This window comes from Leptonychotes weddellii, chromosome 14, assembly GCF_054177405.1.
Source record: "Leptonychotes weddellii isolate Sample4059 chromosome 14, ASM5417740v2, whole genome shotgun sequence".
Lineage (NCBI taxonomy): Eukaryota > Metazoa > Chordata > Mammalia > Carnivora > Phocidae > Leptonychotes > Leptonychotes weddellii.
In genome coordinates this window covers 50,947,560-50,963,370 of record NC_138382.1, presented here as the reverse complement: position 1 = coordinate 50,963,370, position 15,811 = coordinate 50,947,560, and the positions used below count along the sequence as shown (strand labels likewise).

Sequence of the window (15,811 nt, the reverse complement as noted above, 5' to 3'; positions counted from 1 at the left end):
AACTTTTCATAGCTGCCCAGAAACAAAGATCACAATCTCTCCCATGTACATGGCATATTGACTCTCAATTTCATTCTTGCTTCAGTTCCCGCGTGGTATGGAACGCAAAGAAGTCCCCACTTCTTAACCCCTATTCCAGTGTGACGCTCCCCATCCATTAGACGTGAAATAAGGCTTACTTAGGGTTCCTTGCTGACAAAACATCGTTTTTATTGTGGAAAAATTGGGACTACACAGAAGTATAAATAATCATGTGCATTCCCACCACTCAAGAATTTGTAATTTCCTAACATCCGATCGTTGTGCTATGTGGTAACTGCATACACACATCCTTTTTCTTTAAAAATCAGAGTCATTCATTGGACACGTAGGTTGTTTATATTAATGTTTGAGAGAGACATCTCAGCGCGTAAATCTTCATCGAAGTGTCCCCCTTCGCAAGCGCGGTAATTCTGAGTCGCTGACTGGCAGGGAATCGCAGCGGGTCAGCGGCAGGGAACAGCGAGCCAGGTCCGGGAGAGGAACCGAGGCCGGGAAATGGAAATCGAAAGCCTACTGGCGCCACCAGCTGCGCCCACCTAGAGCGCGTCCCACTCCCCGCGCATGCGCCAGGCCCCGGACCCGCACCACCCCGCCAGGGCGGCTACTGCGCAGGCACCAGGCTCGGAGACCGGAAGCGGAAGGCCTGTCGCGTCGAGTCGACACCTCAGTGAGTAGTAGCCATGCGCGTCTTGGAGGAGCCGGGGCCTCAGCCCACAGCGACCCCGTGCGGGTGCGTGAAGCCGGCTCTGGAAACAGGTAATTTCTGAGAAACCCGCGCTTCCGCACTCAAAAGAGGCCTAGGCTCAGGCCGCTGACCTGACTGTAGAGAGGGATGTAAAATGCGAGAACTTGAACCGGAGTGCGTCATTCTACTTATTTGGGAAGCCATGGATCACGTGCACCTGCGACCACGTGATTGTGCTGAGGCGAGCGGAATGATGTCATCTCCTGTTCTGTTCTTGGTAGCCGCGGTTGGGTTGGGCCTGGCACTGTGGCTGGAACAACCACGTTTAGTGTAACAGCCTTTCTCGCGGAGTTCTTGCTCATGTAGGAGAGATAGGATGTGAACGCTGGTGTTAGGCGGGTTAGGAGTTAATAAATACCCCCGAGAGAGAGGCATCCTGTGCTGTAGGAAGTGAGGCGGGAGATGGGGAAAAGTTCTGGGGCGAAGGGAAGAGACAGGAAATCTTTTTAAACTGGGCCTGGAAAGATGGGCATGAGTTTATTTTCACCTCATTATATAGAGCGGAATATTAACTTTAGAAATTAGAAGACACAAATGGAAGAAAATGTCTGCCATCACCCAGAGAAAAGCACTGCTAGTATCCTGGTGCCTACCTTCCATACTTGTTTCAGTGCATGCACGCTAGAAAAATGGATTATGTGACCCCACTGTTTCATAGCTTCTTTCTAAAACTTAAGTTTCATATAAATCTATGGCCGTTGATAGTTTTAAGGGATTGCACATTATTTTGCTTTGGAGATGTGTTCTAACTAACCAGTTCCCTATTGTTGGGCGTTTAAGTTACTGCCAGTTTTCACTGTTGTGAAGAAAATTCTTAAGACTAAAATGTTTGTGCGTGTTGTGTTTAACTTAGATTAAATTTACTGAAATTACTGTTACTTGTCAAAGGTTGTGCTCATTTAAAAATTGTTGCACGGTGCTAGATTCCAGGCCTAATAGTTTGACAGGCAGGAAGGAGCAGGGCTCAGAGGTCTATTACATAGCACCAGATTGGGGAGCTATAAGTTTGAAATACTGGATGGTACAAGAAGGTTGATTGGATTCAGATTGTGGAGAACCTTGAATACCAGGTGGCTCAGTGAGTTAAGCGGCTGCCTTCAACTCGGGTCATGATCCCAGGGTCCTTGGATCGAGCCCCACAAAGGGCTCCTTGTTCAGTGGGGAGCTGCTTTTCCCCTGCCTGCTGTTCCCCCTGCTTGTACTTGCTCTCTCTCTCTGTCAAATAAATAAATAAAATCTTAAAAAATATATATATAATGTCTGTTAACAGTGTGGGAAACATGGAAAATTTAGTTAGAGGGTAGCATAAGATTAAGGAACACAGAGTCTGGAGTATTGGTGTAGAGTATTTTAACAAAGGGAGGGACCTGTGCTAGGGACATGAATTATATTTTACAGTCCTGGCAGGAGGGTCAAAAGGACCTGAACTTTCTGTCAGCACTAAGACATACAGATAAACTTTGTGTACAAAAACGCAGCATTAATAACTTGTTGGCTTTTCTCTTATTACACAGTTAGTACAATTGTAGTATTGTTAAAATGAGGGAAAAGCCTAAGTAAGAGCTTGGAAAACCACTTTTTGCTGAGCACTTTGTGTGGTACTAGGTGCTTTACATATTTTTCCCATGATATTGAAACATATTGTGAGACTCTCCCCAACCGTTAATTCCACTGTGATAAGAGTTCTTGTTGTTTCTTTTATTCAAACTTAGCTCAATGTCTGGCAATTGTATGATATTGGAGTGTTTGTTAAACAAATGAAAACAAGACACAGGGATCCCATCTTATTAGGTTAGGGGTTCTTTTTTGGCCATTTTTCTTTATGGCATTTTAATGAACACCAGAATTGTTTGGCCTCAGTTTCCTCATCTTTAAGGTATTTACTGTCTTTATTCCACAGGAACATGGGTGAGGATAAACAAAAGAATGCCTGTAAACATATTTGGAAAAAATTTAAAGTCATCAAAAACATACACAGTATGGAAGGGTCTTAGAATCGTAATATTGAGAGAAAAAGCAAGTCTGAGAAGATAACATGCAGTTTGATACCAGTTTTTATGGAGTTCAAAGACAAAATAAATGAAGTATTATATAGGCATGCATATGCATGTGATAAAATTATATTAAAGGAAGTGAGTGATAAAGATCCCATTCAGGCACTTGTTTATCTCAGGGGGAAAGGATGGGTTTGCCATAGGAGAGAAGCAACATAAAAAGATATATTTTGTTGGTAAAGCTCTAGTTCTTGGAATGGGTGGTGGGTACACAGGATTTCATAGTATTATGCTCTATTATACATTTATTACATGTAATATTTTATATGTAGCCAATAATACAGTTTTAATAAGTGAAGAGTAACTAAAGGTGCTGTGAGGGACAACACCAGGCCTATAATCTTACCACCTGTGCTGGTAGGATAGACTTAATTAATGGAAGCTGGAAATAAAATGATGGTCTAGAGTGTCTGTATATCATCTCTTAAAAGAAGTAAAGTTTTCCACGAACAATGAATCATGGAACACTTTATCTAGAACTAATGATGTAATGTATGGGAATTAACATAAGAATAAAAAAAAAAAAGTAAAGTTTTCATGAGATGTGAAAAAAAAAGTTATTTGTAAATTCAAAATGCTAGTTGTGGATACCTTGGACTTTAACCCTATATTGGTGCTGCTTGGCTTTTCTTCTTTTGAAAGGAGTTACTATTTAGGAAGAAAAAAAAGGATTTCTGATTATTGTAAAAATTTCAAATATTATACAAATTACAAAGTTAAATATAAAAATAATCCAAAAATCTCACTGTCTGTTTTTTACCATATCACCACATCCATTTTACCAAAATGTTAACATTTTGGTGAATATCCTTCCAAATAGCTTTCTAAACATATATAGGTACATATTTAAATAGGTAAATGTATAAGCAAACTTTCATAAATGGGATTATATTCTTTCAATTTTTCACTTTCCATTTCAATCAGTTTAAACCATTCTTTTTTTCCATGTAACATGAATTTTTTGAGTACCTACCCCCTTGCATGCAATGTACTAGATCGTGAACATAGCAGGAGACAAGATAGAAACACTACCCACATGGAGCCTACATTCTCAGGGCAGAGAGCTACTAGACCAAGCCTAACCTGAAATCTCTTCTGTCTGTAGATATTTTAGTAGTATGATTATGATCCCATGCACTCCCTTTATTGCTTAAACTACTTTGTTTCATATGTCTGTTTTTAATTGAATGCATCCTTATTTGGACATGTTTTCCCCACTGTCTGAAAGTAGATCATTCCTATGAAATTTTTCATAAGCTTAAATGGCATAATGCGAAGAAGCAATTACCATTAATTTATGTGGAAAAATTGTTGAGTGTTCCCAGGCCCAAAAAATAACCTCTCAGGCTTTTCTGGTACTTCAGGACACATATCGCTAGTAGATGCACAAAATAAGTCAAAATAAAGCACAGATCCTCACAGACACAGTTCAAAGCTCTGGTGGCTTGATGCTCAGATGCTGAGTGTAGTTCCTGGGGAAGGACCTGGGTGGGGCTGATCTCACTACTTGGGGGGCACCCTGCATCTATAACAGTTTGCTGCAGAACAAATGCTGAACACTTCTCACTTTTGCCCTTTTTTTTGGTAAAAGCAAACATTCTCTTTGGATTTCTTTTGATTAGCAAAAACAGGTACTGATGTAGGTCTTTTCGCAAACACACAGTGGCTTAATGCAAACTTTAGAAAAGCATGAGGATGTCTGTATACAACCTCTGTCTCCTTATCTTTCATTATTCCTTGCCTTATCTTTCACACTCCAGCCAATCAAAATAGCTTGTTCCCTGCATGTGCTATGACACTTCTCATTTAATTTTGTGCATGTTATTCCCTCTGTTTTATTTTAAAATATTTTAAAAATAATTAATTTATTCTTTAGAGAGAGAGAGCTCGTGTGCACAAGCATGAGCAGGGGGAGGGGCAGAGGGAGAGAATCTCAAGCAGACTCCATGCTCGGCACAGAGCCCAACTTGGGGCTTGATCTCACAACCCTGAGATCATGACCTCAGCAGAAAGCAAGAGTTGAGACACTTAACCAACTTAGCCACCCAGGTGCCCCAATTCCCTCTATTTTAAATACCCTTTTAGCCCTGACCAAAGTCACATACTTTCGTAATGGTAACATAGAATTTGAATTATGGTCATAGTAGAACTTCTGAGAATGTCCCCTGTTTTTCTTAGACCTGCACTCTTTTTGGCTATCTAAAGGGATATAATAATGTGTGTGTAGTGTTGAAGATATTTATATGTTTTCATGATATGTGAATCATTTTTTTTTTAAAGATTTTATTTATTTATTTATTTGAGACAGAGAGAATGAGAGACAGAGAGCATGAGAGAGAGGAGGGTCAGAGGGAGAAGCAGACTCCCCGCCGAGCAGGGAGCCCGATGCGGGACTCGATCCTGGGACTCCAGGATCATGACCTGAGCCGAAGGCAGTCGCTTAACCAACTGAGCCACCCAGGCGCCCGATATGTGAATCATTTTTAATAATTGCATAACACTTGGTAGATGTTAAAACTATGAAATCAGTGCATTAAAGAAAACATGTTTTCCCACATCTTTATTTGACATTTTGACTAATGATTTCTTACCTACTTTTCTTCTGTAGGGAATCTTTTAACTGAACCAATTGGCTACTTGGAATCCTGTTTCTCAGCCAAGAATGGTACTCCAAGGCAGCCATCTATTTGTACCCATTCGAGGGCTTGTTTGAGAATTAGAAAGAGCATCTTTAATAATCCTGAACATTCCTTGATGGGCTTAGAACAGTTTTCTCATGTTTGGTAAGTTGTTTTATAGTTAGAAGTGGTTCTTTGGGTCAGAACTTGCCCTTGAGTAAAGTACTCCAGTTGAAGGCAGCCTTGGAGTCTGTCATCCAGACCGCACTTACTATTGCATGGAGTTCCTGTACCAAATTCACACACATGACTGTATGCATAACTTGGATGCCCTCATGGAAGCTTGGGATCCACTGAGGGTGTACGTTCCATTTGCAGTTGGTTCTTTTTTTTTTTTTAATATTTTATTTATTTGTTTGATAGAGACACAGCAAGAGAGGGAACACAAGCAGGGGGAGTGGGAGAGGGAGAAGCAGGCTTCCTGCTGAGCAGGGAGCCTGATGCGGGGCTCGATCCCAGGATCCTGGGATCATGACCTGAGCCAAAGACAGACGCTTAATGACTGAGCCACCCAGGCGCCCCATTTGCAGTTGGTTCTGATTGTGAGGAATGCCTTCTATTGAGCTGAAATCTGTAGATCTCGATTCTGCCTGTGGGTCATTATTCTACCTTCTGGACCAGGGTTCAGGAAGCTACAGCCCGTGGACCAAATCCATCTACCTCCCATCTTTGTAAATAAGTTTATGGGAACACAGCCACTCCCATTCATCTATGTATTGTGTATGGCTGCTTTTGTGGTACAGTGGCAGAGTTGAGTAGTTACAACAGAGACTGGTTGGCCTGCAAACCCTCAAATATTTACTGTGTGACCCTTTACAGAAAAAGTTTGCAGACTCTGCTCTAGACCCATGAACAATTAAGTTTTTTCTTCCTAAGAGACAAAAGAGACTTTAGAAATCTGGATACTCTCAATAAAGTGTTACCGATATTAGTACCTGTGTTATATTAGTGTTACTGTCACTTGCAATTCTGTCTCTGTCCATTTTTCCTCACTCCAGCATCACCAGTATGACTTGGTCTAATTTTACTGGTGAAGACCTAAAATTAAGTATTTATTCTGAAATAGCTTATGTTTTTGTTAATTTGGAGATGTGGGTAGAGTAGAAACAACATGTGTCTGACCTAGTTTGTATGATCTTGGTTAAATTAATTAAATTAAAAACATGGCTGATATAAAAAAAATGGGTCCAGATCTATATAAAGAGATTTTTGTATCCTTCCTATTTTTCTTCTCACTCATTCTCACCGCCAACACTCTTCAGAGATTTTTATTGTTAATAGCTTGGTGTATATCCTACCTTGCCTTTTCTTTTTCTTTTTTAATAGAGAAGCATAAACATACACATTGGGATTAGGTGTTTGTTTTAAACAATGGAATATGTTTTCTTCATTTAACAGTGTATATCATGACAGTACATACAGATTTATCTTTTTTGCTTTAATGACTGTCTCTTATTGTGAAATACAGATAGCCCGTGATTTGACCATGGTATATCTCTTGTTAATGGATTTTGCTATTACAGTAATGCTGTAGCAAACCTTCTTAGACACAATTCTTGGCACTTGTACATTTTTACAAGTAGGTATCAGAAATGATTATATTGAGCTAGAGGGTGTGCGTATTTATAATTTTGGAGAGCTACTGCCAAATGGTGCTCTAAAAAGCTTAATTTATATATCATAAGTATATGAAAATGACCTGTTTCCTATGTTCTTGCTAACATTAAATGTTAAAGTTTTTCTGCATTTTTGTTGGACGGAAAAACAATATACTTTTAAAATTTTATTTATTTACTCATTTGAGAGAGAGAGTGAGCATGCACACACATGGGGAGAGGGGCAGAGGGAGAGAATCCCAAGCAGGGATTGATCTCACCACCCTGAGATCATGATCTGAGCTGAAATCAAGAGTCAGATGCTCAACCAACTAAGCCACCCAGGTGCCCTGAGAAAAACAATATTTTATTTTTCAGTTAAATTTCTTAATTATTAGTGAGGTTCAACATCTTTTCATTTGGTTGCTACTATTTCTTACTGTTTTGTCAATTCATGTTCTTTGCTTAATTTCTTATAATGAGTTGCCCTTTACTTTGTGATTTGTAGGAACAGTCCATTGTACATGTAGCAAACATTTTCTCCTGGGATGACATTTTGTAGTCATAAATTTAATGATTTAATGAGTTCAAATCTGTTACTGTTTCTCTTCATGGCTTCCTGCTTTTATGTCTTACTTAGGAAGACCCAGTCAAGTTATTTAACATTTCTGAGCCTGGATTTCCTCATTCTTAAATTGGGGGATAAATTACAAATCTTAGGCTTGTTAAGAGAGTTAAATGAGTATAAAAATGTCTAGTAGACTGCCTGGCAAATAGCAGCCCAGGCTCTTACTTCATAAATACTGCTTATTCAGGCACTTGACAAACATTTGTAAAGTTCCTACCACGTGCCAGTAATTGTGTTAGGGGCAAAGGATATAGAGATAAGACTCTGCCTTCCTTCAAGGAATGAGAATGACATTTTTTCCCCCCACTGATTACATTGTAATACCATTAAAAGCATTCTTTCAGCTTTAATTTGTGGGATTAAAGATTAAATTTTTTTCACCATCAAATCATTATGATAAATTAACTAGTGTTGTTTTCTTACTTGGTGGTTTGGTTTATTTTCAATAGGATTTTGTTTGTCTTTCACAAAAATGGTCATTTGAGCTGTAAGGCAAAAGTGCAGCCTCCTAGGCTGAATGGTGCAAAGACTGGAGTTTTCTCCACAAGGAGCCCACATCGTCCCAATGCAATAGGACTGACTCTGGCCAAGCTGGAAAAGATAGAAGGTAACAAATTTCATTTCTACTTTTATCTTTTTTTTCCTTATCTAAAAGAAGTCTTATAAAACAAACATAGTATTCACTGGCTGTTATTCAGATGAGTACCAATGGTGTTAACCCCTGAGAACTACCAGGCATGGAAGAACCTGAAATGACTAAAAGAATGTTACCCTTTGAAATCAGCTCTCATAGGATGCTCAGAGTTTAATTATATCATCACATATATTAGAAACTATTACATTATTTAAAAATAATGTATAATTTCATAATCATTAAATTAGTAACCAAATTTTCTCTGACTTGGAATACAATAAATACAAATTATTCAAAAATAATTGGACACTTTCAGAATTAACACACAGTAACTGGTTGTATGTGTAGATACGGTAAACACATAGGGTGGTGTTGTATTCTTTCTTCCTTGCACCTTTGAGGAAATGGACATGCACTGTGGCTGTAGTACAGTTGTTAACTCTGATGTGTCAGAGGGTCTGCAATGAATCTCACTATAATAACATTTAAACACCTGTCAGATTGTGGAAGTACCTGTGTAGAATACCAGGTTAGTTTTACCTGTGTATTCAGATACAGCCTACTTACTGAGCCATGCATTCTTTTTTTTTTTTTAAAGATTTTATTTATTATTATTATTTTTTATTTGAGAGAGAGAGAGAGACAGAGCATAAGCAGAGAGAGCGGCAGGCAGAGGGAGAAGCAGGCTCCTCACTGAGCAAGGAGCCCGATGTGGGACTTGATCCCAGGGCCCTGGGATCATGACCTGAGCCGAAGGCAGGAAGGCAGACACTTAACCAACTGAGCCACCCAGGTGTCCCATTCTTTGGAAGCATCCCATTCTTTTTTTTTTTTTTTTAAGTATAATTGACATATTAGTTTCAAGTGTACAGTATGTTTAGTATTTATATACATTGTGAAATGATCACCACAATAAGTCTAGATATCATTTGTCACCATATAGTTAAAAATTTTTTTTCTTATGGTATGAACTTTCAAGATCTACTCTCAACAACTTTCAAATATACAGTACAGTATTATTGACTGTAGTCACTGTGTTGTACATTACATCGCCATGACTTATTTTATAATTGGGAGTTTGTACCTCTTGAACCCCTTTACCCATTTCACCTATCTCCCTACTCTGTTCCCTCTGGCAACCACTGATCTGTTCTCTGTATCTTTAAGTTTTGGTTTGTTTGCTTTGTTTGTTAGTAAGGCATCCTGTTCTTGAATCACTCTGACCTAATAAGCACATTTGTTGGAGAGACAGAAGACTGGGAGTCAGGAGACCATTCCAGGCTTTAGCTTGCTTGTTTGTAAAGTGGACAAAGGAGTAGGACCTGCCCTCTCTGGGACTCCATAGTATTTTAAGGATCTTAAGAGACAAAAGCTCTAAGAGTACTTTTCAGGTTACTTAGTGCTAAATAGGTAAGACCAGTTATTTTGCTTGTTTTTTGCCAGAACTTGAACTACCTCCCCTGGGTTGTATTCAGCCTAGCCTTGGATAGATTTTCCAGGAAAATTCTGTAGCCAGTCCAACTTGAGCTTTATCAGTTTGTGATGGCCAACCAGCTTGGGTAACAGTACTAAACATTTTATGATCATTTGTGCAACCCACACATATTTTCTGAGCACTGTATATGTGCCAGGCATTGTTTTAGGTGCTGAGGGTATAGTGGTAAACAGATTAGAAATGTAAGAGGCAAACACAATAACACTATAGACATTCTTAACAAATAAGTGTTATGGTGACTACTAGTGTTTGTGTGGTGCTTTACAGTTTATAAAAAGCATTTATGTATGTTATCTGTCAGCGGCTCTTTGGGTTTGATAGGGTAGCAGTCCTCCTTTTATGGATGAGGGAGCTGAGGCTCTTTGATGTTTGATAATATTACCTAATAGCATCCAGCCAGGTGGTTGTATAACTCTAAATCCCATGAACTTTTACATATGCTACAATACTTCCTTCTGCAGACATTGTTAGGCATATCCATTAGTTAGGGGAAGTCCAAAGTCATTATTCCAAAGTTCCAGGCTCATTCACAGTGAGCATGTTTTAGAAATCAGAGTCCTTTGTTAGTCTTGTTTTCTAAAATGGAGACAGAGAATGTGATCACGTATAATTTTTTGATTCTCATTTGGCCAATTTCCCAAGAATCAAGTTAGTAGACTCTGCACCAGTAGCAGGAACTGGACATGCAGCTGTATAAGTGAGACAAAAGACCTGTCCTTAATATTTGGCAGTGGTGACTTATGTTCTGCTTAATTGTTTGAGTCTTGATGGATGTATTAGATTTCCATTGCTGTGTAACAAATTACCACACACTTAATCAGTTTGTTTATTTATTTATTTATTTTTAAAGATTTTATTTATTTGAGAGAAAGTGAGAGACAGAGCACTAGTGGAAGGGGAGGGGCAAAGGGAGAGGGAGAAGCAGACTCCCTGCTGAGCAGGGAGCTGGATGATGTGGGGCTCGATCCCAGGACCCTGGGATCATGACCTGAGCCGAAGGCAGACACTTAACTGACTGAGCCACCCAGGCGCCCCTACTTAATCGGTTTAAAAAATACCCATTTATTATCTTTTTGAAATATTATTATGTTTCATAATAATGAGTTTACAAGTATGGGAACAGCTTTGCCAGTCCTCTGCTTAGGATCTTACCAGGCTGCAAATTAGGTGTCATCTGGGATGAGTTCTTACGTGGAAGCTCAACTGTGGAAGAATTTGCTTCCAGCCTCCCTCAGGTTGTTGGCAGAATTCACTTCCTTGTAGTTGTGGGACTGAGAGCCACAACTGCTTGCTGGGTGTTGGCTGGTGGCTGCTCTCAGCTCCTAGAGGCTCCTGCAGTGCCTTACCACATGGGCTTTCCCAGTGTGGTTGCTTACTTCATCAGGCCCACAAGGAGAATCTCTCGAGTGAATCTGCCTGCAGGTACAGGAGTCTCAGATAAGGTAACATAGTCACTGGAGTGATACCATGTCATACTCAAAAGATGGAGATTATCGAAGGGTGTCAACACCAGCAAGTGGGCATTCTGGGGGCCACCTTAGTGTCTGTTTGCCACAGTGGAAATCCTCATTGATTCCACAGAGATATATTGAGGACTCTGATGTGCCTGGAACAGAGTTAGAAGTCCCAGTGATGCAAAGATGAGTCAGTGCTCAAGGGCCTACTCACTGTCTAGGGAGAAAGACCAACTAGGTCATTGCCAGACCATGTGAAATGGGCTGTAGTAGAGGTTTGTACATAGGTTTCTCTGTGGAACCCAGGGGAAAGAATGCTTATGTGTGGAAGAGCCAGAAAGGCTCTGTAGAAGAGGTATTATAGAAGAGCCTTAAAGAGCATGTAGAAGTTCGACAGGTGAAGAAGAGGATGGGTTTCCAGGTAGAATGAAAAGGGTGTGTTGGCACCAGGTATAAGAGAGCCTGGTGTGTAAGAGAATTGTGAGTTAAGCTTGGTGAGGCATAGGCAGATGGTGTTGGTTCTTAATTGTTTGCACTGTTCTTCATTGTTAAGATTACTAAGAGGATGTGTTTTTCACATTATAGGTGGAGCTATATATCTTTCTGGAATTGACATGATTCATGGCACACCTGTCCTAGACATAAAGCCCTACATAGCTGAGTATGACTCGCCACAAAATTTGATTGAGCCCCTACAGGACCTTAATTTACAGAATAACCAATATAAACCGCAAAATACATCCCGGTCTAATGGCAAGACTGACAGCTGTGACCAGCGACAGCTCTCAAGGTGTGATAAACCACAAGCTTGTAGTCACACTAAGGAGAAACCTAAATGTCCTGAAGACAAAACTTCAGGAGAGAACTATATGAAACATGATAACTCAGCAAAAATCCAGCAAAACTCCCCTCAGCACAGGGACATAGCAGCAGATTTGGGTTTAGAATCAAGACGTGATCAGAGTCTGAATGTGGCAGAAGAACAAATTGGCTCATATTGCCTTGAGAAGAGCTTTTCAGAGGAAGGTACAGAAAAGAGGCTAAAGAGAGGGAAAGAAGCAGTGATCACACAAGGAAATAGTGCAGAGATGCCACCCGTGGCTCCCCCCTGCCCTTCCAGCATGGCCGGTGCAGCCCGCCGCAGCGTGGTCCCACCCTGGGTGAGAGAGGCCCCTGTGGCCACCTTGGAAGTCCGCTTCACCCCTCATGCAGAGATGGACCTTGAGCGCCTCAGTTCAGAAAGTGGACCAGGTACTTTCTGTCTCTTGTTTCGGAATGAGAGCTTTAGCCAAATTTGGTATTTCTGAGGGCAGTTATATGGAGTGTTTGTCAGTATGACTGGTGGTAAGAAATGTAAAATTATATTTGGGCAGCAGCACCATCTGACGATGCGCCTTGTTCAGCACAGTGAGTCCCAGACACTCAGTAAAGTGTTTGCTGAGAATGGTTGCTGCCTCACGAGGTGGCTCATGATTTAGGGCCTCTTGTCAATCTGTTACAGTAGCTCCTGGAGTTTTCAAACGGCATTCAGAAGCTAAATTGTGCTTGTTCTATACTTGGGTTAAGTTTTTTCATCTGTTTTACTATCTGACTAGAGACGTATCCCATCTTATTTAACTATCAGGTAGCTGATAGCTCTCCCTATGGCACAGAGCCTAGAGGTAAAAGGGAAGAGTCTCTTAGCACAGTAACTGTCCCCATAACAAGTCTTAGCACTAGAGACCTGCCCTTCACTGTAGAAGAGAGGCCACCGGGCTTTTACTTGGAGCTTGTGTACTTTAACACATGGTTTTTAACAGACACTGTAACCTGGTTTTCCCAGCCCATAGCTGATCGGAGGCAGCAATCTAGAATGAAGGAAGGTGGCTGCACTGAGTCCAGTAAGAAGTAGCCAGTTAGTTGCCAGGGATATATCTTATTTCATCTGCCACTCCACAGTGTGTTTCTCATTCTTTCCAAAGGCTTTATGTTTAAACAAAGCATTTGATTTTTAAATTGACCTCTTTATTTAAAAAGTTTTGTTTATGAAGTTGTTTCATCATTGTATACAGTTGATGGGAGGAGGAAGGTCAGTTTTAAAAGGTTTTTGTGATAGAACAAAGAAAGCAGTGCCGCCTAGAAGATACTTTATATTTATACTTACCCTTTGGCCTGCAGTTATCAGTGAATGCTTCCTACTTTGGAAAGATTTATCTTTTTCAAACTATAGTGCTGTGTGTCTGAGAGGTTATAATGTGCCTTGTTGATTCAAAAAAATCGTTAAAAAGAGAAATTATGAAATGTAACTATAAAACAGGGACTGATTGAGACCAGCAGAATTTGGAGTTAATATAGAAATAAGAAATGACCTCAGAAGGTTTAGAGTCTAGAAAAGATAAAAGATACTGAAATGGTGGCGGTGTGTTGGTGTAGGGGTGGGGGGATTGGCGCTGGAATGGAGTGCTTGTGGGCACATAAGGGGGAGAAAGATTATGACTTGGGGAGCAGGGAGGAAATCTGGGAAGGCTTCCTGGAGGAAAAAGTATTTGAGCTGAGTCTGGAAGAATTAAGTAGGCAGAGAAGTGAGGGAAGGGCACCTATTACAAATGAACAGCCACGCCAAGGCCTGGAACTTTTACCAATTGCACTGTTACTGAAGAGTGTGATGTTTTTGGAATTCCTCTTTTTTGAGTGGCCCTGGAGTCATTTCATGAGCCATGCAATAAAAGAATCTTAGCACTGCATACTTGGTCCTTGGTGGGGATTTTTTGTTTTTTGTTTTTTGTTTTTTTTAAGGATTCCATGTGATCAACACTTGAATTAGTCCTTGGTTTTTGACCAAAGATTGAACTTCATGGCTTTATTTACGAACTTACTGGATATAACCCAAGTGATTTTTGGCTGTTTTCTAAAAACTGAATTTACTTTCAGAAGGATAAAGATCCACCACCACTGCAGATGCTATTTTGAACAAGAACAACATTATTTAAAACACATACCTGGCCTTCATTTGGATGTATTTTATATTGTAGCTATTAAAAATTAAGTCACAGTTAATTTTTTATTTAAGTTTTGTACATACTGTATTTTTAGAAATTAAAATACATTCATGATGATATGTAGGAAGCTTTGCCACTTAACAGGGTGTATATCTGTTTACCTGAAATATGCACCTTGGTGGTTTGGGGTGGCATGTTCGCTAGTCATGGTATTTAACTTTCTCATAGTACCTTCTTTCAGAAGGACTGTCCCATTTCCATGTTCCTTAGGGAATGTGGTGTTACTTTTAAGTAGGGCTGTGATACCAGCTCTCTGAGACACCGTGCCTTGCCTACAGCTGGTGCTTTGGGCCTATGTGGGTTTAGTCGTCTTTCTTGTGGCTTTCTGAGAGTGCTGGGACTGTCATGCATTTCCCTGACCCTGTACAGACTTAATTACTACTCCATTCTGAGAAGAAAATGACGAGGAATCAAATTAAAGTCAACATTGAACATAGAAGATTTTGTTCAGCAAATGACAATTTGGGGTACGCATAGGTTTAATCTAATGATAGTAAATACCACTTGAAAGTGACATGCTCTGTAACAACTGAGTAGATTGCCAAACCCAGTTCATTTCAAGTGATCGTCAAGGAACCAACCAAACTCCACATTGAAGTTCACTGTAATGAAATTTGACCTGCATGATTTTCAGCATTAAGTTGTATTCTTTTCATTGCAGATGGCAGTCAGCCTTCATTTAAATATTTTCAATCAGCAGAGGAAGCAAGGCATGCCATTGAGGCTGTGTTGTCAGCTGACCCTCGGTCTGTATATCGACGGAAGCTCTGCCAGGACCGCCTTTTCTACTTTACTGTAGACATAGCGCACATCACTTGCTGGTTTGGCGATGGCTTTGCAGAGGTTCTAAGGATCAAGCCGGCTTCGGAGCCTGTTCAGATGACTGACCCTGAGGAGTCCTTGGTGTCTCTGGGATCGTAAGTAGCGTCCATCATGTGTTTAAAACAGCCTAATTGACTTTGGATGTGGCTGTTGGATTAACTATACAAGCTAATGATGTGCCTTCTTTGCAGAAAGAAGCAACACTTTGTGATCTCACTGCTTTGATTGATTATGGTTGTTCAAAATATTTATTTGAAAAACATTTTTAATAAACAGATTTAGAGAAATTTAGAGAAATTTCCGTATGCTTTTCATTTGGTTAATATTGAAGAATCCAAAGGTGATGATATCTCAGTGATTTCTGAAAGAAGTGGATTGTTTTTGGCACTTGGTAAAACTGGGCAGAGATCATTCTAGCAGGAACTTACAAGCTCAGGGGATCTGTTCAACAGTTCGTATTGGTTTTCCTGTCTGGAAAAGCTTGACCTCTCTATTTTATTATAAATCAAACGGAGTTGGGGCACCTGGGTGGCTCAGTTGGTTAAACATATGCCTTCGGCTCAGGTCATGATCCCAGGGTCCTGGGATCAAGTGTCATGTTGGGCTCCCTGCAGGGGGCCTGCTTC

General features: G+C 40.2%; 1 protein-coding gene across 3 annotated transcripts; it reads left to right on the top strand.

Moving 5' to 3' along the window:
- The first annotated feature begins 664 nt into the window (after positions 1–664).
- On the top strand, positions 665–15,482 carry TRMO (tRNA methyltransferase O). Of its 3 annotated transcripts, XM_031038674.2 has the most exons (5): positions 665–798; positions 5,450–5,624; positions 8,192–8,349; positions 11,911–12,576; positions 15,025–15,482. In XM_031038674.2, exons 1-5 carry the CDS (start codon positions 723–725, stop codon positions 15,282–15,284), a joined length of 1,335 nt encoding a protein of 444 aa, XP_030894534.1. In that variant the 5' UTR covers positions 665–722; the 3' UTR covers positions 15,285–15,482. The 3 variants fall into 3 exon arrangements, with proteins under 3 accessions (XP_030894534.1, XP_081659375.1, XP_081659376.1); XM_081803250.1 differs by lacking the exon at positions 5,450–5,624 and having other exon boundaries at positions 687–798; XM_081803249.1 differs by lacking the exons at positions 5,450–5,624; positions 8,192–8,349 and having other exon boundaries at positions 677–798.
- The last annotated feature ends 329 nt before the right edge of the window (positions 15,483–15,811 follow it).

Bases quoted from the DNA above. Each gene is read 5' to 3' on its own strand.
- TRMO (XM_031038674.2), top strand. From the start codon at position 723: ATGCGCGTCTTGGAGGAGCCGGGGCCTCAGCCCACAGCGACCCCGTGC. The intron at 799-5,449 runs GTAATTTCTGAG...TTTCTTCTGTAG, and splicing joins GAAGCCGGCTCTGGAAACAG to GGAATCTTTTAACTGAACCA. The intron at 12,577-15,024 runs GTACTTTCTGTC...TTTTCATTGCAG, and splicing joins CAGTTCAGAAAGTGGACCAG to ATGGCAGTCAGCCTTCATTT.